Here is a 25520-nt window from a genome sequence, read left to right as displayed (position 1 = left end):
AAAAATCTGTGAAGGAGTTGTGCCTCACTATATTTTCCTTAGTTACCACATAATTCAGTAAGATTAAATAGATATTTATGACTCTTCCATCACTTCTATGCAATTTGATTTTTGGTTGACTGGAAAATCCCATTAAAACATGCTCTGAAACCCTGTCATACGTGCCTTGCTTCAGGGGAAGACAGGCAGGGTGGAAACTTGTATTAAAACATGCTGACAGTGCATAACTATTTGGACAAGAAGGCTTTGTTTGCACATTTCTCTAGCTTAGTTTAGCACTTCACGAAGACATTACTTTTTATTGTTTGCTGGCTAATTTTTCCAAATTAAATGAGGTATAAGACATTGGCCTACCAAACAAGTGCTAAATGGAGTATCTGTACAGAGCAGAATATTTGTTTCACCTTTGCCTCATCACAGAAAAGCAAAATACACTTCATGAAGTGGTAGGCTTATGTTTGTTACAAGATTATTACACGCAAACCAAACATGACAACATGAAATTATCCAGGTTTCTTTTGGCTACAAAAATGCACATTCTGAGCTCTAGAATCTTTCTGGTTTGTTTTTGTTTTGTTGGGTTTTTTTTTTAATAGTTGCTTGAAAAATAGTGGTAGCTTAAAGGGAAACTGATTTTTAAAAATAGCTATTGCTCCTTACCCTTCACAGTATTGTAACAGTTTCAAGAAAAACTTGAGAATAGTTTTTCAAATGTACGGAATTGTCAGGTCTCTTTTTCTGTGAAAAGAGGAGGCTTGAATATTGGATACAGAGTGATACAGTTGGAGGCTGAATTTTGTACAGCCAGTTTGTGTTATTGGAAAATCCATAAAGGTATTATTTGTTACATTTGTGTCATAGTTTTGCTTTTTAAGATGTGTTGGGGAAGAAAGTATCTGTAAGAGTTTCAAAGTAGGAAGAATAGTATATTTTTAGCTTTGATCTTGTGACCTTTTCTGAGTGAACAAACACTACCTGCAATGAAATTATATTCTTGTGAATGGACTATGCCCAGGTACTGTTGCTTGGCCCTTCTCTCTCATGCCTGGAGAGCTGTAATCTGAAGTAAAGGTAGTACTAGTTTTTTTCTGTTTTTTTTCTCCCCTATCTGACCCATAATGCTTTTAAAAGGCACACAGCACTCTTATAATCTACTGTCTGCTTATCCTGAATGTTTTGATGTGTCAATTTAGGGGCAGATGGGAGACGCAGAGCCAAATGAAAAACGAGATTGTAGATTGTGAGTAGAATCCATCAAAGAGACCACTTGCCATCTATCAACTCGAATTCTATTATGTGCCGGTATTTATTCCTCTGGTCCTAATCCAATTTTAAATCACTTTGAAGAGGCACTGGATATGGTTACTTATTCCATACTAGGCACTGAACCACTTCCCTCCTTTCATGGTCAGGTAGTTACCAATAAAAGGTATATGTGATATCTCTTGTGTGTATGTAATAATACATACTTTCTTTGAAAAACTGTGATACTAAAATCTGAAGGTCAGCTGCCTCCTGAACTTTAGCAACTGGTTGAAACATTTGGGAAATTATGCCTGGCCACAAAATGTAGAAGATGCTAAACTAGGTATTAGTAATCTGGAGGTTGTTGGAAGCTAAGTGGTAGCCATTTTATCATTGTTGGAAGATAAATGATTAGCCATTTTGGCACACTAGAGAACATAAGAAAGAACTGCTGTACCAGATCAGCCAAAAAATCGGCCTGGTGTTGTGTGTTCTGCCAGCAGCTGGCAGGAGATGCTATGGGAAGAGTCTTCAGAGCAGAGCATGGGCAGAGTGAGCCTTCCCTGATAAAGTCCTGGTTATCAGTAAATCAGAAACTTAATGGGATAGAGAATATCTGTGGAGAATTGTGTTATAGTAATCACCAAATCTCTTCCTCATTTAGTGGTTTACTTTCTGGTTTTTAAATCTATTTCTAGTTTTGTCCCAAACATCATCTTACAGCAGCAAGTTCTGTAGCTTAGGCACTATGTGAAAATTCAGGTCCTTTGATTTATTTACACCTATGTCAGCGTAGGTCAGTGGGTACCCTCCTGCTTCTCATGTTTTGAGAAATAATGGTTAGCTGTAATGTGTTTATTTTCTCTGGTCACAGGTATATAGCCAAGACAAATTTAGCCTGACAGACTCTGTGTTTTTCAGTTAGATCAGCTGAATGTCTGCCTTCTCTGAACCGAGTGGTTTGTTATACATTCATTATTTAAACAGAGGATTTTTTTCTTTTTTCTCTTTTAAATAAAAGCAGCATGTAACTTCTAATCCATATACAGTCCAGTTTCCAACTGGAGTTGAGAGCTTCTGAGTAATATTCCTCAGTTTGGTGTCTGTAAAGTATGGGAAGATGGTCTGAACTGCAAAATGTAGGTTGGCTTGTTTGTAATTTACGAAACACATGCAAATGTTCCATCTGTGTGAAAACAGGGGAACAAAATAAAGGAGGAAAATGAAATGAGTGCACGTTCAAAGCTTCTAATTTAGAGAAGTGCGAGTGAAAACATGCTGTAAAGAAAACTGCAGCAATTCTGATACAATTCATGTGTGGTTTTCTTGAAAAGAGCTAGCAGGTCCATTGATTGTTTTATCTTACTATAAATTTAAAAAAAAAAACCATGATCACTATTCAGTAAGCAGCTGTCACTTTACTAGTATAGTTTTTTTAAATGTATTTTAAAAAACTTCAGCCTCCTGTAAATGTGAGGCAGAAGGCTCATAATGTAGTTTGCCTGGCTTATTGTGGATTGACTTTGTTACTTCATTATATTAGAAGCTGGTAAAATTTTGGAAAGGAAGTTGTTGAAAATACTGATAATGGTGATCATAAACGGGGTGTTAATTTTGTAGTCTGTAATTGAAAGCTTTCATTCTTTGGGTGTGTGGGGGAGAATGTGCTTTTTTGTTTGTGGAGCATTTTGGGAGAGGTGAGGGGTGGCTAGGTTGTCTCCTAGTTTCCAGATTAGCTATATGTGTCTCTTCTGATGTTTCTGAGCAAACACTCAGGGATTTCATGTTTTTAGCTCTTAGATTGGGCCCTGTGGTATCTTGTGTATTAGCAGTATTTAATTTCCACAATAAGAACATGGTATTTGAAGACAAGAGATAAGCATGTAGACTGCTTCAGAAATCTCTTACTGTGGTGAGATTTTTTGTTTCTGGGGAGGTTTTTTGTTTGGTTGGTTTGGTGTTTGGCTTGAGGGAGAGCCTCACGTTACCTCTGTTCGTTTCAACTTGTTTGTCAAATTTTGTAGCTGTGCAGGAAGTTTTGCCAGACATTCACTGTCAACCCATAACAACCTTTGGTCCTTTGCTGAGGAGCTGTTTACCCAGAGCTTCCTTCCTCACAGCTTCTTACTACTTTCAGTGTAGTCATACAGGACGCATTGACTGTATCTGCAGTAGCATTTTGGTTCAGATGAGGAGTATGCTTTGGAAGCATAACTCCCAGTTATCACCCCTTACTGTGCATTGGTTTGCATTGCACAATCATTTCAAAGCACTCAGACTGAATTACTTTTGGATGAAAGTAAACCGGAAGATGCACTCCAACAGCATACCTGTTGCAGTCCCACTGCCGCACAGTATTCAGCTCATGGAATCAAATTAGACCTATCCCAAAGTAAAATTCTCAACGTGTGTGTTGTATTAATGTTGGGTCCTCAGCACAACTGTTTTGTTCTTCAGAGTCTTTGGGAATAGAGAAACTGTCTGAGTAGCCAGGGATCAAGTTAGGAAGGCCAAAGCACTGACAGAATTAAATCTGGCCAGGGACATCAAAGGCAACTTAAAAAGCCCTTACAGGTACATTGGTGATTAAAGGAAGGCTAGGGAAGATGTGGGCCTACTCTGGAAGGGAAAGGGAGACATGGTCATGCAGGATATGGAAAAGGCTGAGGTACTCAGTGACATTTTTGCCTCGGTCTTCACTAGCAAGGGCTCCAACCGCACCACGCAAGACACAGAAGATAAAGGTGGGGACTGGGAGGAGGAACTTCCCACTGTAGAAGATCAGGTTCCTTAGATGGTTTTGAACCTGAAGGTGCACAAGTCCATGGGACCTGATGAAATGCATCTGCGGGTCCTAAAGCAACTGGCAGATGAAGTGGCGAAGCCACTATCTGTCATATTTGAGAAGTTGTGGCAGTCTGGTGAAGGTCCTGCTGACTGGAAAAGGGGAATCATAACACCCATTTTTAAAAAGGGAAAAAAAGAAGACCTGGGAAGCTACAGGCCAGTCAGTCTCACCTATGGGCCCGTCAAGGTCATGAAAACTACACTAGGGCACATGGAAAACAAGTCACAGCCAATATGCTTTCACTAAGGGCAGATCGTGCCTGACAAATCTGGTGGCCTTCTACGATGGGGTTACAGCACTGATGGATAAGGGAAGAAGAACTGACATCATCTACTTGGACTTGTGCAAAGCATTTGACACTGTCACGCACCACATCCTTGTCTCTAGATTGGAAAGACATGGGTTTAATGGATGGACCACTAGGTGGATAAGGAATTGGCTGGATGGTTACACTCAAATCATTGTGCTCAACGGCTCAATGTCTGAGTAGAGAGTGGTGACAAGTGGTGTTCCTCAGGGGTCAGTGTTGGGGCCAGTGCTGTTTAACATCTTTGTTGGTGACATGGACAGTGGGACTGAGTGCACCTTCAGAAAGCTTGCCGACAACACCAAGCTGTGTGGTGCAGTCAACACACTGGAGGGAACGGATGCCATCCAGAGGGACCAGGACAGGCTTGAGAGGTGGGCCTGTCTGAACCTCATGGAGTTCAACAAGGCCAAGTGTGACGTTCAGCACAGGGGTTGGGGCAATCCCAAGCACAAATACAGGCTGGGCAATGAGTGGATTGGGAGCAGCCCTGCGGTGAAGGACTTGTGGGATATTGGTAGATGGAAAACTAAACATGAGCCAGCAATGCGCTCACAGCCCAGAAAGCCAACTGTATCCTGGGGTGCATCAGCAGAAGTGTGGTCAGCAGGTCAAGGGAGGTGATTCTCCCCCTTTACTCTGCTCTTGTGAGACCCCACCTGCAGTGCTGTGTCCAGCTCTGGGGCCCCCAATATAAGGACATGGACCTGCTCGAGCGGGTCCAGAGGAAGCCATGAAGATGGTCACAGGGCTGGAGCATCTCCCCTGTGAGGGCAGGCTGAGAGAGTTGGGGTTGTTCCACCTGGAGAAGAGAAAGCTCTAAGGAGACCTTATAACAGCCTTCCAGTACTTAAAGGGGTCCTACAGGAAAGATGGGGAGGGCTCTTTATCAAGGGTTGTAGTGATAGGAGGAGGGGTGATGGTTTTAAACTGAAAAAGGGTAGATTTAAGTTAGATATAAAGAACAACTTCTTTACTGTGAGGGTGGTGAGACAGCAGAGCAGGTTGCCCAGAGAAGCTGTGGCTGCCCCCTTCCTGGCAGTGTTCAAGGCCAGGCTGGACGGGGCTTTGAGCAACCTGGTCTGGTGGAAGGTGTCCCTGCCCATGGCAGGGGAGTTGGAGCTAGATGATCTTTAAGGTCCCTTCCAACCCAAACCATTCTGTGATTCTATGATTTACTCCTATTGCTCTGCATTCCTGGCTAATGTGAATATAGTCATGGATAGAGATAAACATAATGCACTTAGAGGTTATTATTCATGACCAATGTACTTGCTTCAAATAGAGTCCAGCTATTCAAGCCTAAGTTAGAATAGATAGTAGCTGACACTTAAACAGTAATTAGGTCAGAGGTCACCATTAGGTCACCATCACTATAATGTAGCTGTTTTCCTGTCTCTGTTGCGTTTTGCCCTTTCCTACTTCATTAATTCCAGTTCTCCTCCCTTCTCTGACATGCTTATTCTTGTGACCCAGTTGCTAACCTGAATCACCACAATATTCTGACACGTGTGCTGGCTGCACTCTTTCCCTATTCTTATCTCTTCAGCTTTTTGGACTTAACAGCTTGTAAAGATCTGCACAGGCTGTGGTTGGTCCTGAGCATGGTGTATGCCTTCTGATTACTTTGCTGGTGAAAATGGTTGATGATTTACAGCCGCCAAAGGCACCACGCTTCCTGAGATATTGCCAGAATTGGTAAACCCCATCTTCACTTCAGTGAGAACAGTAATGGATTTTCTTTGTTCTTGGTCATTGATTTTTGTGGAAAACTTGTGGTAGCACAGAAAAAATTTCATTGTCGAATTTAGTTTAAAGGTATTGGGGGGGAGAACAGAAAGTAGAATGGATAAGTAACACAGCATCATTAGTTTCACATCCAAACAAAATCAGGATAAAAACACATCCTACTGTGAAAGCTTTATTTAATTGTTCAGCATTGCCACTTGAAAAAGGAGGAAGGGAACTGGTTATTGTTACGTCAACACTTAAATGGATTATCAAGTTAAATACTCCAAATTAGAATTCCCAAAGTATAATGATATTGTCTAACCTGAAGCAGTGTCTTTTAACAGTAGCTTACAGAAGACTGAGGTGTCTGAAATGCTGCTATATAGGCTGCTCAGAAAGGCATGGTCTTGTGAGGATTTGTGCAATTCAGATTTCAATACAGATAGTTTCGTAAGTGTTCAATTAAGCCTCCCAGGAACTGTCCCAGATGGTCCCCATGCACTTTAAAACAATGAAACCCACCAAAATTCTTCCTTGCCAAAGGGAGAGTGTTACTTCTCCTCTCAGATGTCTTACCAAAATGTGTATATCAGAAGTTTCTTCTTGTCTGATCTTGAAGGGGAGGGGAAGGAAGAGATATCTTAGTTTATAGCAACTCCCCCTTTGAACTGGAGACACCTGGAAGTAACCAGGAAATAACCAGCCAGAATATTGTCGTAGCTTTAAACCAACAAAAAAACACTAGGTCAAGGAGGGGTAATGAAATTAAGGCAGAAGCTTAGATTTCAGTCTCAGCCAGCTGCAGTCCTATGCAGCCGCAGTCATGAGGTGCCACCTTCTCTCTGCTAACAGGGCGCTGTTTGAGAGTTGTACTCAGCATGCTAGTTCTGTGAGTAATGATATGTGTTACTGGTTTTAAGATGTAACAGCAGTCTGCTAAGTACAGGTTTCTCTTAGTGATCTGGTCTGCAGTTTTGGGTCTGTGTGTAATCAGAATGTTTTATAATACTGTGATCAGATCACATCTATGAAGCAGAGGGTTTTTTTGTTCTTATTTCACTCTTATCCTTGTCCTGTGTAGTCTCAGGTGGGACAAATCTTTTGTATCATTGTTTGATAAAGTGGTTTCCAAAGTGCTCCATCCCACTACATTCCCACATGAATTCCCTGGAAAACCTTACTGTTGCAAGCAAATACAGGCTTCTCCCATATCCTTAAAGTATGGACTTGCTGTTCAGAGAAAAATCAGTGTATTTCTCCAGCATTTGAATCTATGTAAATTCTTCTGTGCACTTTTCCTGGGGAAAAAGTACTTTTGAAACAGATTATAATAAGTAAAATTGTAGTCTTCTGTGACATTTTTTCCAAGGATGTAAAAGACACATGTGGTGGGACTGGGATTTTTAGGTAGACACATAATACATTTTGAATAAATGGCAGTCAGATAATTATCATCTCTCTTCCTGTGTAATTATTTAATGTTTTCATTTTTCTTTTAAACAAACCTCCCACAGGAGTGTTTCAGTTGTTGCATTGCATCTGGTTTGGGGTTGAGGACTAGAAAAAGGGTGTTTATTTTTAGACTGAACATCTACTGATTTAGTTATCAGTGTCCCTTGAATATACCTGCTTTCATAAAAAGTTTCAGAAGAACATAAATATTTATAACTTTTAAAAATGGTATAGCTCTGTGTAGCATCTGGTTATAAATTCATCCCAGTGGTCTCATTAATTGTACAGATTACAAAACTGAAATTAACAGCTGTAGCCCCTGTTGGAGTTGTATTGCAGAATGAAAAAAGTCACTTCGCTCTTCCCTGCCTGGAAGGGAAGCATCCCTCCCCAGTTGTGAGAGGAGCATGACGGCCTTGCAGTGTTTTGAGTCCCTGTTAACAGGTCAGGTGAGGAACTGAGTGAGGGAAAATACTGCTGCTGCCTTTGTTATCCTTGTTTTTCCCTTCTCTTTGTATCCCTTCCATTAAGGACTTGCTTTGGTTTTGATATTCTGTTTCCCTAAAATACATGACAGTCAATGAGTGAGAACAGTGGTGGCAGTTTGGACTTGTGTGCCCTCCATCAGATCCTCTGCCATGTAATGGCACGTGCTGCACACAAGTTTAATGCAAACTTGTAGTCAGGAAGTGTATCCAGAAGAGGTGTACCTGCCAACCAAGTATGGTTATCTTGACAAATGCAACAAAATCTTGCAGAAGTATTGTCTTGAGCCAACAACTTTTAATGCTGAAATTAGTTAGCTTCCCAATTTAAGGGATATACCCTGCACTGCTAGAATGTGATTGCCAGCTTTGGAAATTTGTATAAAAATATTCTGTGCTTTGTGCTTATACATAGTGTGTACAAAATTTGGGCACTTTCAGGATTGACAAAAAAATATTTAGGTTAGTTGTGAAAAGAAAGGTACAGCTTGGTTTGTTACTTCAGTATTAGTTCCTTAAAACATTCATACGAAATGTTGCTGCTCACTAAGATGCTACAGCCCTTTGGTGGTGAGCACAATACTGCTGGTAAATAAAGTGGACCTTGTTGGTATGTCTCCTTTGCTGTCTCATATGCTTTAGAACTCACTGTGTTTCCTATTGAGTCATTGTATTTTCTAGTGGAAGTGGATGGTTGATTGTTTTTGTTCTTTTATACTGGCAGCCAAGTAGGCAGGCTTGGTTGTTGGTTGGGTATGTCAGTTTACCATTGAACTCAGAATTTGACACTCAGATTGGCTATAGTGTCCACAGTGCTGTCACTTTTTCCACAAACAAATCTAAGCTGATGTATAACCTTTTGAAGGGTGTGGAGGGCTTAATATATAGAAGGTAGTTGGAAGAGAGGTTCCTGAAACAGCTGGTAAAATACTCTCTGTGGGGTTTTGCCTCTTTGCCTATTTGTGGGGACCATTGCCTGTGTCCTCAGCCAGCCCCTTGCCCCGTAGGTATTTGGGTGTCATAGCAGGAAGCTAGCTATGTTTCATGGGAGCTTAGAAATTAAGAAGTTAGGGGACATACTAAGAGGGAAGACAGGGGAGCATGAAGGCGACACACGTGTGTAGGAAAATGGCCATAACTAGTTCCAGGGAGCTCTTAATACTTGTAATTGCTGTAAGAATCAGCTTAACTGTAGATTATTGAAAGGAAGTTTCTGCACTGGAGCCGCTGGAAAGCTGTATTTGGTATTTCCTAGGGAAGGTCACGCAGGTTCCTTTTGTAATGAACGAAGGGCAAAGAGAACTGCTGTGTTCTGTTGCCAATTCAGCAAATCTTTATTTTTGTCACTAGCTCATATTCTACTTGACTCAATTTCCACTGAAGAACATAAAAGGTGATTTTATTTGGTCCTTTTGGTTGGGTTTTGTTTGGGTTTTCTTCTCCCCTACATTTTTCCCCATTTCCCAATCTGTCTATGTCAGTATTTTGATGTTCTCTTCCCGAAGATCACAATGTAACAAGCACCCAGTGCCAGGTTCCAGGGCAGCACTGGCTCCTCAGCAGTGTCACTCTCTGCTCCTGGTGGAAAACATCCTGTAGCAGGGGAGAGGCACGTTAGTCCCCTTGTTTCCACCACAGTTCCTATCTAGTTGTGACTCAGCATGGATGTGGATGCATGTGTTCTGCTTTTTTTTTTTTAAATGTTGTTGAAATCCCCACACAAGTTATTTGTTAAAAGGGTGAAATATTAAAGACTAACTGATATTTAATGCAGAAAAATGTCCCCATTAGAGAGGGGAAACCTGTCAAGGTGCATTTCATGCACTGTATTACTGCCGCTCAGTAGAGCAAGTTAGCGCTCACAGGTCTTGATCTTCTACTGATGTGAATCATATTTGAGGGACTGTTGCAAAAGCAGACACCTGAAACTGGAAGGTAATAAATGGCAGAAGAAACTCATGATGTAACCAACAAAGAGAATAGTTACACAAGTAGCCAATTTTTTTGTGACCTGTTTATTATTAATAGCTTGGCAGATTCTTCAGCAGAGAGATTTGGGTTGTAACAATGACTACCCAGAAAATGTCATTAATTTTAATTTTATACAAGAAGCAAGTGGCAGTTCTGGCTTTGCATAGAGTAGTCTGCTAAGAAAAATTCAGGCTATTAAAAGAGGTTAAATACATTCTGAAGAAATTTTTTTAACCCTCTGCTTCTGTTATCCTATAATACTTGGTAACGAAAAGCTAAACACTATGGTGGGGAGATTTAAGAGTGCTTTAATGTCTGATGTTTATTCACATTTATTTGCCTTTACAGAGATTTAATGAACTTGCTTTAAAATCACTTTACTCCAACCCATGTGTCTTGTGGTCCCAGTCCTACAATTTTGTTAGCAGACTGGGATATATTTATAGAGCTCCATTCACTTCAGCAGCAGTCCATAGAAGTACTTGAGTCTCTTCCGCATGACAAACTACTACAGTGTTGGACGGGCCATGCTGGAAGTGTTAACTTTACCTCTGTTTATTACAACAGCTATGGACAACCTTTGTGCATAGTTATTTTTTTTACAGAGAGGTTTGCTTATGGGGTTTTGGTTTTACGGAGAGTGAGGACATTAGTATGGTACGATATGTTGATGTGTAACCTGGCCTCTGAAGTATAATGCTAACCTTTAGGAGTAGGTAATTTATTAGTAAAAAAACTTTAACCTCATGGTTTTCTACCCATTTAGATAGACAGCTACACCTTTCTTGTACTTTGAAAGCTTTTATTTTCTTAACTTTCCCTAACTTTTCCTATACTAACAAAGGCTCCAAGAAACTGAAAACAGTCCCTCAGACTATTCTTGCTGCCTTCAGATGCAGTTCTTGTCGACTCTGCCTGGTGGGTGCAATGAGCTTCAGGCACTTTCTTGACTAAGAGCATCTCTTCTCTGTTCTGTTTCCAAGATGAGGTATAAAGTACATGTAAGTTCTTGCAGGGCAGGTTGGGATCCTCTCATGTATTGCAGGTTCCTTTGCCAAATCACAGGTGTTGTTCTGCCCTTGAACTTTATGCAGGCATCCTCTTTTAATGATTAGCAGACTCTGAATGAATTTGCATGTGTTCGTTCTGATTTCAAAAAATCTTTAGACCAAAGATAATGAGTTGACTTGATGATCTCTGCAGAGTGATGTCTTAGATAAGGTATGAGTACTTACAGTGGAGAATGTAATGCCTTTCAAGTTCAGTTAGATTAAATCAATCTGTAACCTCTGTTTAAAATGATACACACCTGTTTCGTATTAGGATTTTTGCATATTATGACTATGGAAAGCTTTGGAAGAGGTTGAAGCATTCATTATTTCACAAGAGGTATCTTTTTTTTGATAGTATTCCTATACTGCTGAAATTAGTCTGCATGTAGTACTGGTACAACTCAAAAGAGGGATTAATCTTGATCACAAGGTTTTCAGCACTGATGGTTTTGTTACAATATTTGGGAATCAAGAGAAACTTTTCCAAGTTCATGGTAATTCACAAACTCAACAGGATGTTTCCTCTTGTTTACAGACTTGATATTTGCAAGTTCCCTGCCTTGACAGTAATCATCATGGATAGCGGTAAGTTTGTTAACTTTGTGATGAATGTGCATTCTTTATTATTCCCTATGAAGTGGGGACTAACACACCCCAAACTGTCCTCTGCTCAAAATAGCAGTCAGTTCGCACAAAAAATGTCCTCTGCTATTGAACTTGTTTTGGTGTTACATATAATGCAGATCTTTGCCCACACTAAAATGAACTGGAATCGTAGTACTGTTCTGAAAGAGGTGTTGTATGCAGACCATAATAATCATCATGGACTCACTTGTGGACCTTTGGAGGCTAGCTGCAGATTGAAGACCACAGACCTGAATTTCCACCCTTGAGTACTTTAGTTTTAACTGTTCTTAAGCCTGTCCCACTAATTCTTGATTCTCAGAGCAGATGTCACTTTTTAAGCTTGACAAGTAAATGCTCACATAATTTTTCTCCCTTCTGCCCTGTACAAACCAAATAGTTTTGTTAAGATCACCTACAGAAAGATTCAAATTTATCGGTAGCTACAGCTTCAAATTTAAAATTAAATGTGGATTTCTAATATTTAGTGGTAGCTTTAATCTGCTTAGCTGCTGGTAAGGAGTCAGGAAAAAAAAAGCTTTAATAATGGTCTCAATAGAGCTGGTTTTGGTGTCCAGGATGTCCTGGGCTTTGCTTCGGCAACACTTCTGTGTCTCAGTATACCTCTCCCACACCGCTGCTGCTTTTTCCTTCTATCCCTAAAGACCCGAAGCCTATTTTCTTTGCCTGTGACAGCTTCAGCTGGCAGGCTGAGATGTATTTATCCTCTTGTGCCCTTGCTTGACTCTGATTCTGATTGAATTTCACCTTGCTAGAGTATCTATTCGGTATTACGATAGCACACAGCTTTTCCGGAGAATGTACAAGAGATTGATCTGACTGTATTACTCTATTCAATAATAGTAAGTGAAACTAATACTTTAGAATTATTTTCTTTGTAGCTTTGTAACACATAGAAACTTGCTAAAAGCCACATATTACAATTACACATAGAGCACAGGCATGTTTGAAGAAATAAATGTGTATTCAAATGCATTAAATTTCGTAGTAGTATATCTTCATCTATATTCTACAAAAATTGGGGGGGAGGAAGAGACTTTACATTATTTGTTTCTATGTCCATCTTATGTAATGCCAAAATAATAATTGTGGAGGGTTTTTTTAACCTTGTATTTGCTAGTTAAAACTCACTTTTTCACTTTAAGGAGATTATCTTGCTTCATTACTTTGTTCTTGCCACATGCAATTCTCCATGATTATCTTCAGCTCCCTAGTAACAGCTGTGGTGAAATGAGCCACTCTGTAGCATGGCTAGGTGGGCATCTAACCCAAAGCAGGGTTTTTTACACACTCCTGTGCAACTGTCACTGAAAGTCTACATGATGATGATGGTCCTGGAATACTAAGTGGTATCTGCAATATGGTTCCATTATCTCTTTTTGTGGGATTCATCAGGCAATGACTGATTCTCATTAAATCACTGTATTTCAATCAGAATCTCCATCAAGATTGCTTTGATCAGTGTATGTTTTTGTTTCCTTGCTACATATGTATTGACTTCTCAATAGGTTTTAAAGGCACAAGGAGCATGAAGAGCTTAAAAAATGTCAAATCAAACCAAACGAATTAATATACTTCATTTTTTCCAGCCTTGCAGGGTCAAAAGCCATTCTTGGTCTGGACTAATCATAGATCATTATTTATCAGATACATTCAGAATTAATATGAGGTGTGATTTATTTTCCTCAGTGGGCTTTTTTGTCTCTGTGATGTATGCATTTTTTTAATACTGTATTGTGAGAGAAGAGAGAGGCTTTCTGAATATAAATTGCTAAATAGAAAAGTTGGGTTTTCGTAGATAGCCATATATTGGCCATTCTTGAATATTGAATTATTTTAATGTTCTGCTGTTCTTCGTCAATGCATTTTGAAGCAGAAATGTATGCTTAGCTCTTTTTGGAAAACTAAACAATTACATAGAAACTCATACCAATGTGTATCAAATGCAGTATTTTGTAACATACCAGCTTTTAAACCTTTATTCTCAGTTTGCTTCTTTGGTAAATTGGAAACTGCATGCAGAAACGAAGATTTGTATATTGTTTCTGAGAGCCAGAAGCTTTAAATCAGGATATTTTCAGCTACCTGCATTTTCCTCTTTTATTTATTTTCCCTGTGCATCCAGTACAAAGCTGTTGTAGTTGCTCTCATTGCTATTTTCAGGAACAGATTCCAGCTGTGAAATGAAATTCCCTAGCTTTTATCTGCTGAAGGAAGGGAAACTTGATTTATAGTGCATTTTCTACTCCTCAGTGATTCCACATATGGGCATTCTTAAGAGAGTCTGGGCTGTAGCTTGTTCCACTTCAGGAATGCCCACAGGAGGAGTTGGTAAGAAGTAGGTAGAGTTCTGGCAGCCAGTCCATCCTCATGCATGGCTGCATGCTGGCTTCCTGATGTGGCTGAGTTCTTCAGCTCATCACGTTTAGGTGATCACTGAGGCATGTTAAAAGAAAACACGTTCTTCAGGCCTAGAGGGGAGTCAAGAGAATTGTGTGGGAAATGGAAAGAAGCCATCTTTTTTTTTTCCTTTCCTTTTCGAAGAGATTTTTTGAATTATTAATTTCTATGCTATTTAGTGCACTTATGCAATAGGAGGTGCCCATGTGCTCAGCTGTGATGCTATAGAAAACCAAAATTGTGATAGGTGCAACTGTAGAGTTGTATGCACTGAACCACTGGCAACATCATGAATAGTGTAATTTGTGTGGTGCATATACATACCACATGTATTCAGTTGAAAGTATAGGAGTGACTGGTGTTTTGGAATTTAATCTTCAAATCTTCTTTTAATCCCTTGCTAAAGGAAAGTGATTTTATAACAATTTATATCAAAAGTAAACTGCAGAGACTAAACAAAATAAAATGGAAGTATATCAGTATAATTACATAGTAGCTTAGTTGCTGAAAAATGCCACCACATCTATCAAAAGCAAAAGCATAGTGATCATCTTTGTAGACTTGCTGCCATCCTTTTTTAAAATTCAAAATTGGATAATTAAGGAAAGAAAAAAACAGCAACTGATTCATCTAAAATAATAGATAAATCCTTGCTTAAACCAGTCAGTCTCTGTCCTTCAGCAGACAGTGAGAATTTGTCTTCACGGTATATTGGCAGTCCCAGACTAGTTGTAAATGAACCAGTGCAGAAATGATTTCATAGGTCAGGAAAGTGGTATGAGTGTATTAGTATGGCAGTGCATTGGATAATTAGCCCCTCTTGCTGACAGTGAGAGCCCAGGAACAGGGTTGCACTGACATGATGTTCTTGCTTCCTGACCTGAAATACCTGAAGAATTTCTGCACCATTCACTGCAGATGTACCTCCTGGGTAATTCAGTCTGCTGGATTTTAGAGTGTTCCAGTTGCTGCATATTACTGTAAAAATCATTGGGTCGGGGAGTTTGAGGGCAAGATGGAACATCATAAGAAACAAGGTTGCTTCCAGTTCTCTTCCTTGAACAGAAAACGAAGGAAAGCAAATAATGAATACCTGTGTCAAAATGTTGGTTGCTTTTTTGGGGTTGTTTTGTTTAACAAATAAATGAGGTTTTGTGTATGATTCAAGAAAACAGAAAGAGGCTACTTCCCATACACCCCTCCAAAAAGGCCACTATTTCATGGTTGAGATTTCTGGAGTGAAGTGGACAAGTCAGTTTAAAAGTTGCTGAAGAAAATATATAGATTTCAACTTTGATAAATGCAGCTGTTCTGGTGTGTGTGACTCTGGGTAATATTGACAAATATTTATATCAAAAACTTCAGAGTGTTCTGGCTGTAATGCCCTCTGGCAGTTGCAAATACCTTTTTGGATGTATACAAGCAGGATTTATTTATTCTGTGTCATCTTAGTTTAAGATGTCACTTGAGCCAGGCATGTCTCTTCTGAGCGCTCTTCTTAGGCACTGGCTTAGATCTTGTTTAAGTATGCATAGCTGTGAGGCTGAATTGAGGTTCATAGCATTGATGACTAGCAGTAACTACTGAAATTGTTGGCCCAACTACTTACAACAAAACTAGGAAAGGCCTTTTATCGTATTAAATAAAGTGGAGATTCTGAAACAGCTCTAATTCTTGAAAGCATATTTTGAAACACACAAGTCTGGGATCAGCTGGGATCCACCTAAGGGTACTGAGGGAGCTGGTGGAAGTGCTCACGAAGCCACTTTCAATCATTTACCAGCAGTTCTGGCTGACCAGGGAGGTCCCAGTTAACTGGAAGTCAGAAAATGTGATGACCATATACAAGAAAGGCTGGGAGGAGGATCCAAGGAATTACAGTCTGACCTTGATGCCAGGGAAGGTTTTGGAGCAGATTGTCTTGAGTGTCATCACATGGCCCATACAGGACAGCCAGGCGATCAGGCCCAGTCAGCACGGGTTTATGAAAAGCAGATTCTGCTTTACTAACCTGATTTCCTTCTATGACGAGGTGATGACCTCCTTAGTGTATGAGGGAAAGTCTGTGGATGTTGTCGACCTAGACTTTTGTAAAGCCTTTTACACCATTTCCCACAACATTTACCTGGAGGAACTGGCTACTCCTGGCTTTAATGGGTGTAGTCTGCTGGGTAACAAACTGGCTGGATGGCTGATCCCAAAAAATAGTGGTGAATGGAGTTAAATCCAGTTGGTGGCTGATCCCAAGTGGTGTTCCCCAGGGCTCAATATAGGGGCCAGTTCTGTCTAATATCTTTACCAGTGATCTGGACAAGGGGGTCAAGTGCACCCTCAGTAAGTTTGCAGACAACACCAGTTTGAGTGGGAGTGTTGATCTGCTTGAGAGTAGAAAGGCTCCACAGAGGGATCTGGACAGGCTGGATCATACAATTGTATGAGGTTCAGTGAGGCGAAGGGCTGGGTCCTGCACGTGGGACACAACAGCCTCATGGAATGCTACAGGCTTGGGGAAGAGCGGCTAGAAAGCTGCCCAGCAGAAAAGGACCTGAGGGTGTTGGTCAGCAGCTGGCTGGACATGAGCCAGCAGTGTGCCCAGGTGGCCAAGAAGGCCAGTAGCATCCTGCCTTGTATCAGAAATAGCATGGCTAGCTGGGACAGGGAAAGGATCATCTGGCTGCACCTCAAATACCGTGTTCAGTTTTGGGACCCTCACTACAAGAAAGATGTTGAGGCTCTGGAGCATGTCCAAAGAAGGGCAACAGAGCTGGTGAAGGGTCTAGAGCACAAGTCTTATGAGGAGTGGCTGAGGGAACTGGGGTTGTTTAGCCTGGAGAAAAGGAGGCTCAGGGGAGACCTTATCACTCTCTACAACTATCTGAAAGGAGATTGTAATGAGGTGGGTGTTGGTTTCTTCTCCCAAGTGATAGGACAAGAGGAAACAGTCTCAAGTTGCACCAGGGGAGGTTTTAATTTGCTATTAGGAAAAATGTCTTCAGTGAAAGGGCTGTCAAGCATTGGAACAGGCTGCCCAGGGAAGTGGTTGTGTCACCATCCCTGGAGGTATTTAAAAGACATGTAGATGTGGTGCTTAGGAACATGGTTTAGTGGTTGTCCTGGTTCAGCTAGGACAGGGTTATGTTTCCCCAGCAGAGAGAGGGGGAAGGGATCTCCAGGCAGGTTATTCATACCATGCTGACATCAAGTCCGGGTGTGGGAGCGTGGGAATTTTTTCCTTGGTGGCTTTGGTGGCGGGGAGCTCACGGCGGGCTTGTTCCGTAACCATTGCGGTATTTCTCTGTGTATCTTTTGTCTTGCTTACTGTTATTGCTGTTTATTGTTGCTATCATTGCTACTGTTTTTCAGATTGTTTATAACACTGTTGTATTAAATTTCTTCTTATTTTAACCCGGGGTTTGTGCCTCACTGCCAGCCCGACTGGCTGAGGGTGGGGGAGGGGCAACGGTAACGTGGTCTCCAGTCCCAGCAGGGCCTAAACAACCACAGCCTTTTTGGCGCACCAACGTGGGGCACGAATTGGGTTGAAATAAGAATCAAAAAGGGACAGACCCTGACCAGAGTGTGATAGAGCAATCTGTTGGGTGTAATTTTTCTGCTTGTATTTGTTTGATAAGAAAATGTTTGCAATGCTGGCCCACTTGCTTGCGTGGTGGGGCTGGATTAATCTTTATATCCAGTGTATGATCACTGTGGTGGCGTTTGTTATCGGTGGAAAATGTATAAAGGGTCTTATGTTGTTATACGGGCTATTGAATGCTTATACTGCCTTTGTATCGCTGGGGGGGGGGGGGGGGTGGGGTGGGCTGGGCCGGGCCGGTACCTGTTTGCCATTTAGGCTTTTGTTAGGGGTCTCACCCCCTCTATGGGTGAGCCAGGGGAAGAGATCCTCTCAGTTTTGGGGAGTTTCAGTTACCCTTGGAGCCTGCAGGCCAGTGTGTTTGCGGCACAATGCTTTCTGAATGTCTGCCTGATTTTGGTTTTGGCCATGCGGCATTTCTCTAACAATAGCAGTGCCCAGAAACCTGCCCCAAGGTCAGATAATAGTGAGTGGCAAGGGGTGTGGGAAAAGGTGGGCAAAGGCCTGAGTCGGTGGTCGCCTCCAGTGCTTTGGAATTTCACTCCTGAACAAATGTAGAGCCCTGAAAAGCTGATGGAGTGCTTAGAAAGGGTGTGTTACCAAGCTGGCAAAACCCAGGAGACACAAATCGCTGCAATGTGTTGGGGACTTGCCCATGCCTACTGTGTCCTCTTTAATACCACCCACTGCCCTCAAGGGGGAGAAAAGGCTACAGAACCTGAGAGTGAACTCACTGAAACAGTATCTGGGCCAGGGGGACAGGCAGAGCCAGTCTCAGTCGCCTCCACCAGCACAGCGACTGAGCCAGACAGCCAGCCAGTGCCGGTATCAGTCGCCCCGATACAGAAAACAAAATATACCAGAAAGTCAGTTCGCAGAGTGAGGGATGGGGATGAACCAGGCCCAGCACGGGAGCAGGAGGAAGGGCCAGAGGTGATCGTCCGATCTCTATCCCCGACTGAGCTGCGAGATATGCGGAGAGATTTTGGCCGCCTGGGAGGCGAGCAGATTTACACCTGGCTGCTCCGATGCTGGGACAATGGAGCCAGTGCTTTTGAGATGGAGGGGAGAGAGGCCAAGCAGCTGGGATCTTTGGCCAAGGATGCTGGCATTGATAAGGAAATAGGGAAACAGACTCAAACCCTCAGCCTTTGGAAGCGACTCCTGTTCAGTGTAAGGGAGAGGCACCCCTACAAGGATGATATCCTATGTCAGCTAGGCAAATGGACCAGCATTGAGAAAGGCATCCAGAACCTCAGGGAACTGGCTGTGTTTGAGATGATCTATGGTGATCTGAATGATGAACAGTCACCCATGGACCCAGATCAGGGTTGGTCATCCAATCATCATCCTTGCACACACCTGATGTGGCGAAAGTTCCTGAAGAGCGCACCAGAAGCACACTCGAAAGCATTGGCAATAGTGTCCTGGTGGACAGACACACAGACTCTAACAGTGGATGGAGTGGTTGGCAAGCTCCGGCAATATGAGGGAAATCTCCCTTCATCTCAGCATTCCTGGGTCTCAGCTGCAGTGGAACTGTCTCAAAGGGTCCAGAAAATAGAAGAGGACATGTCCTACGTTCCACCTGCACGGGCTAATGTCTCAGCCATTAGAAGTAAACATTTCCCCACCCAAGAGAAAGGCAGCAGAAGGCACACACCACGAGGCACCCTGTGGTTTTTCCTCCATGACCACGGAGAAAACATGAGGAGGTGGGATGGACAGCCCACTGCCGCCCTAGCTGCACGAGTAGAGCAGCTGAAAGGGAAGACCATCACAAAAGGGGAGTCCTCCAAGAGGAGCGCAGCTCCAGTGTCCAGTCAGAAATCCCCCAGGCAGAACAGAATGGGGAACGTTATGTCTGACCCTCTTGAGGGGACCAGTAAATCATTCTTGCAAGAAGTGAGTGATGATGAGCAGGATTAGAGGGGCCCTGCCTCCAGCCAGGTGGAGGAAAGGGATAATCGGATTTACTGGACAGTGTGGATCCGATGGCCTGGCACGTCAGGACCCACACAAATATAAGGCTTTGGTGAACACTGGCGCTCAGTGCACCCTGATGCCATCGAGCTACGGTGGGGTTGAATCCATTTGCATCTCCGGAGTGACAGGGGGATCCCAACAGCTGACCCTATTGGAAGCTGAAGTGAGCCTGGCTGGGAAGGACTGGCATAAGCACCCCATTGTGACTGGCCCAGGTGCCCCGCGCATCCTGGGCATAGACTACCTCAGGAGAGGGTACTTCAGAGACCCAAAAGGGTACCGGTGGGCTTTTGGTGTAGCTGCCCTGGAGGAGGTTGAACAGTTGTCCACCTTACCCAGCCTCTCAGAGGATCCCTCAGTGGTGGGGCGGCTTAAGGTTGAGGAGCAGCGAGTGCCGATTGCTACCAGGACGGTGCACCGGCGGCAGTACCGCACCAACCGAGATTGGTCCCCATCCATCAGCTGATCCGCCAACTAGAAAGCCAGAAGGTGATCAGCAAAACTCACTCACCCTTCAACAGCCCTATATGGCCAGTGAGAAAGCCTAATGACAAATGGAGGCTAACTGTGGACTACTGTGGCCTGAATGAAGTTACGCCAGCAATGAGTGCTGCAGTGCCGGACATGCTCGAGCTCCAGTATGAACTGGAGTCGAAGGCAGCCGAGTGGTACGCCACGATTGACATTGCTAACGCGTTCTTCTCCATTCCGATAGCGCCAGAGTGCAGGCCACAGTTTGCGTTCACTTGGAGAGGCATCCAGTACACCTGGAATCGATTGCCCCAGGGGTGGAACCACAGCTCCACCATTTGCCACGGACTGGTCCATACTGCACTGGAGAAAGGTGGGGCTCCAGAACACCTGCAGTTCATTGACGACATCATTGTATGGGGGCACACAGCCGAGAAAGTCTTTGAGAAAGGGAAGAAGATAATTGAAATCCTCCTGAAGGCCGGCTTTGCCATTAAGCAAAAGAAAATTAAGGGGCCTGCAAGGGAAATTCAATTCCTAGGAATAAAATGACAAGGTGGGCGTCACCACATCCCAATGGAGGTAATAAACAAGATAACAGCCATGGCCCCACCAGCCTCTAAAAAGGAGACTCAGTCTTTCCTGGGCACTGTGGGGTTCTGGAGGATGCACATCCCAAACTACAGCCTGATTGTGAGCCCTCTCTACGACGTAACCTGTAAGAAGAACGATTTTGAATGGGGCCCTGAGCAACAACAATCCTTTGAACAAATTAAGCGGGAGATTGCCCAAGCAGTAGTCCTTGGGCCAGTCCGGGAAGGGCAGGAGGTTAAGAACATGCCTACACCGCAGCCGGGGAGAATGGCCCTACCTGGAGCCTCTGGCAGAGAGCACCTGGGGAAACCCGAGGCCGACCTCTGGGCTTTTGGAGCCGGGGATACAAAGGCTCTGAAGCTAATTATACACCAACTGAGAAGGAGATACTGGCAGCGTACGAAGGAGTTCGGGCTGCCTCAGAAGTGGTCGGCACTGAAACACAGCTCCTCCTGGCACCCCGACTGCTGGTGCTGGGGTGGATGTTCAAAGGAAAGGCCTCCTCCATGCATCATGCAACCGATGCCACATGGAGTAAATGGGTTGCGTTGATAACACAACGGGCTCAAATAGGGAACCCCAGCCGCCCAGGGATACTAGAGGTGATTATGAACTGGCCAGAGAGGAAAGATTCCGGGATGTCACCAGAACAGGAGGTGACACGTGCTAAGGAGGCCCCACCATATAACGAGCTGCCAGATGAGGAGAAGCGATATGCCCTGTTCACTGATGGGTCTTGTCGCATTGTGGGAAAACATTGATGATGGAAGACTGCTGTGTGGAGTCCCACACGACGGGTCACTGAAGCTGCTGAGGGACAGAGTGAATCGAGCCAATTTGCAGAGGTGAAATCCATCCAGCTTGCTTTGGATATTGCTGAGCGGGAAAAGTGGCCAAGGCTCTACCTCTACACCGACTCGTGGGCAGTGGCGAATACCCTGTGGGAATGGCTGCAGCAATGGTAGCAGAGCAACTGGCAACGTAAGGGTAAAACCGTCTGGGCTGCTGAGGTGTGGCAGGACATTGCAGCCCGTGTGGAAAACCTCGTTGTGAAGGTGCGCCATGTGGATGCCCATGTACCCAAGAGTCGGGCCACTGATGAACATCGACACAACCAGCAGGCAGACCAAGCTGCTAAGATTAGAGTGGCTCAGGTGGACTTGGACTGGCAGCGCAAAGGTGAACTGTTTATAGCCCGGTGGGCCCATGAGACCTCAGGCCACCAAGGTAGAGATGCAACGTACAGGTGGGCTCGGGATCGAGGGGTGGAATTGACACCATTGCAGAGATCATCCATGGATGTGAGACGTGTGCTGCAATCAAATATGCCAAGCGGGTGAAGCCCCAGCAAAATGGAGAGAGATGGCTGAAATATAGATGTGGAGAGGCCTGGCAGATTGATTACATCACACTGCCACAGACCCACCACAGGAAGCACCACGTGCTCGCAATGGTGGAAGTAACCACTGGATGGCTGGAAACTTACCCAGCGCCCCACACCACTGCCCCGAACAGCATCCTGGGCCTTGAAACCCAAGTCCTGTGGCGACACGGCACCCCAGAGAGAATTGAGTCAGACAGCGGGACCCACTTCCGAAACAACTTCATAAATGCCTGGGCAGAAGAACGCGGCATCGAGTGGGTCTACCATATCCCCACCATGCACCAGCCTCTGGGAAGATCAAGCGCTACAACGGACTGTTAAAAACCACATTGAAAGCACTGGGAGGTGGGACCTTCAAAGACTGGGACATGCATCTAGCAAAGGCCACCTGGCTAGTCAACACAAGAGGATCTGCCAGTCGAGCTGGCCCGGTTCAGTCAAAACCTCCACGTGCTGTAGATGGGGATAAAGTTCCTGTGGTGCGCATGAGGAATATATTAGGAAAAATGGTCTGGTTTAGTCCTGCGCCAGGCAAAGGTAAAGGCAAACCCATCCACAGGATTGCATTTGCCCAAGGACCTGGGTGTACCTGGTGGGTGATGCAGGACAATGGAGAGGTCCGATGCGTACCACAGGGGGACTTGATTCTGGGTGAGAACATGCCGGGAATTATGCTGTGCCTGTGTAAATTGTTATTTTGGTATTGCTAACTGCTAAATGGCAGCTGGACATGGCGCAGATGATATAAAGGGGTGGATTATGTCCTGGTTCAGCTAGGATAGGGTTAAGTTTCCCCAGCAGAGAGGGGGAAGGGATCTCCAGCCGGGTTATTCATACCATACCGATGTCAGGTCCGGGAGCGGAAGCGTGGGAACTTTTTCCTTGGTGTCTTTGGTGGCGGGGAGCTCACGGCGGGCTTGTTCCGTAACCATTTACGGTATTTCTCTGTATATCTTTTGTCTTGCTTACTGTTATTGCTGTTTATTGTTGTTATCATTGCTACTGTTGTTGTTCAGATTGTTTATCACACTGTAGTATTAAATTTCTTCTTATTTTGCCCCGGGGTTTGTGCCTCACTGCCAGCCTGACCGGCTGAGGGTGGGGGAGGGGCAACAACAGCATCGTCTCCAGTCCCGGCAGGTCTTAAACCAACACAGTGGTAGATTTGGCAGTGTTAGGTTGGACTTGATGATCTTAAAGGTCTTTTCCAATCTAAATGATTCTGTAATTCTTTGATGCTTTGGATATCTGTTTTAGAAGTGACCTTTGTTGTCTCTCCTCTTATTTAGTGTTCTTAACGGAGGACAAAGCCAATTCTGTGCTAAAAAGATACCCAAGAGCCAACACATTTCTGGAAGAATTAAAGCAAGGTGACATAGAACATGAATGCAGAGAAGAAATCTGTAGCTATGAAGAAGCAAGAGAAGCATTTGAAAATGAGGAAAAAACGGTATGGTTTGGGGTGTGTTTAAAGATGGGTGGGGTGTATTGCTACTAAATTTTGGAGTGTGCTGAATGCTTGTGTGTTTTCCAACATTACATTAGGTTTCTTTCTCTTTTTTTGGCCTGTTTTTTAAGCAAATAGGGTGTACAGTAGAGATGGATAGACTGCACAGCAATAACTTTTGAATCCTTCATCCCAATTAAACTTAATTTGAAGGGGGTAGAAATCTCAAAGGGAATTATGGTCATAAGTGTTGTGAAAATTGGCAGCTGGGAAGAAAATGAACATGAATATGAATTAATACCCCCACTTGAGAAAAGATTGGCACCTGTTTGGCAGCACTGTTTACTCAAATTGCCTATGTACTGGTTCTTTCATCGCACACTTCAGTCTGACCTGGATACATCACAATTGCAGTTCTCTTGCTTGGAAGAAATTATGGGATTGGGACTGTTATGGGGAATATGTAGAGGAAGGGGGCACCAGTCTTCACTTACCTCACTCCCTTTGGAATAACGTGTTTATTGAATATGTTCACATGAGTAAGCAATTAAAAATCTTCCAATTTAAAATACACCTTCATATCCCTGGTGTTGGTATAGGTGGCCAAAGTGTTCAATACCCAGACTATTAGTAGTCTAAAAATGAGGAAAGACTAGTGGACTTCCTCCAGCTAAAATCTGCAAGCCTCCAGAAAGTATTGTTAAGCAGCAGGCATCTATAATGTGGAAAGAACAATAATTTCAGTGCTACCATATGTTATGCAAGGGCAGTGATACATTAACTTGAAGGGTATGAAGCAGATACTGCCCACACAGAATTGTTCCATAGGTCTGTTGGCTTCTCTAATTAAAAGAAGATTGTGGGCTAATGCCTTTGCAAGCAATATCTGCACATAATACCCAACATATCTTATATTGCTTCCCAACAATTAAAACTATCACACAGGTTTTTGATGGTGGCACCTGAGCTATTTAAAGCAATACAGTCCAGATTTTTTTTTTTTTTTCTTTAAGATGGACATGGATGAAATTAGCGCTGAATTTAAGGATAAATCTAAAGTGAAAAACAGGTGCTAGAAAATGTGATTCAGAAAACTTATCTTCAATTAAAGCTTCTATCCATTGTGGTGTTTTTGCACAGGGAAATTGTACTTGCAAGGCCAGTGGGTTTATGGGCAGAGTAGCACAGGGAGCATTACAGATTTCTTCCAGAATTTACACAGGTGATATATTCTACTCTTTAGTGACTGAGCTCTATGTCAAAAAAAATAGTGATGTGTAAAGGCATATTGAATATTTTGAGTTTCTGGCATCATTTTGTTGGAGACCATACCTGGGGAGATGGATAAGGCTAGAATGAGAACTTTCTGATTTATTAAAATGAAGTAGTAGGACATGCAGTGTCTCTTCAGAGCTCCTTTCCGAAGCTTTAAAGTGCAATCACACACATGTGTTTTACCTCCCAAATGTGACTTTGTGTGGTCATTCCTAATGATAGCATTGTTAATTACATTGTGTAGTTAAGAATAGTGTGTACAGTGACAGAACTTCTGTAAAATTTTAACACGGTGTTCTTTTTGCTTAAATAGCACAAGAAGATCAAGTACTAGAGAAAGCATGGCCTAAACATGTTGCCTCTCACTTCAGCTTCTCTTCTCCCATTTAGGAACATTTTGTGTTCTGGTAGATTTCCCTTGCAGAGGTATTTGTGAAACAGTAAAATAGAAGTAGTTATATTTCTGCTCTTGCCACAACTTTTGTGTCACAGTGGAGAAGGAGCTTCCAATAACACCCTGACTTTTTATCCATTTCTACTAGAGTATCCTTTTTTCCTACCTGCTTTATTCTGTTGTTGGTAGCTTGCTACTGGGCCAGGCTCTGCTAATGTGTAGTTGTGCCTGACCAGCC

General features: G+C 43.2%; 1 protein-coding gene across 2 annotated transcripts in view; it reads left to right on the top strand.

Moving 5' to 3' along the window:
- The window catches only part of PRRG1 (proline rich and Gla domain 1), a 43413-nt gene that overhangs the window by 8130 nt on the left and 9763 nt on the right, over positions 1 to 25520 (top strand). Inside the window, exons 2-3 of one of the 2 annotated variants that reach the window (XM_074905395.1) lie at positions 11627 to 11676; positions 23456 to 23616. In XM_074905395.1, the coding sequence (XP_074761496.1) occupies positions 11667 to 11676; positions 23456 to 23616 (171 nt within the window). In that variant the 5' untranslated portion in view covers positions 11627 to 11666. The remainder of the gene's footprint in view (positions 1 to 11626; positions 11677 to 23455; positions 23617 to 25520) is intronic. The other variant, XM_074905387.1, reaches the window with a different exon arrangement.

This window comes from Athene noctua, chromosome 1, assembly GCF_965140245.1.
Source record: "Athene noctua chromosome 1, bAthNoc1.hap1.1, whole genome shotgun sequence".
NCBI lineage: Eukaryota > Metazoa > Chordata > Aves > Strigiformes > Strigidae > Athene > Athene noctua.
The sequence above is the reverse complement of the archived record's forward strand: the minus strand, read 5'-3'. Positions and strand labels throughout refer to the sequence as shown.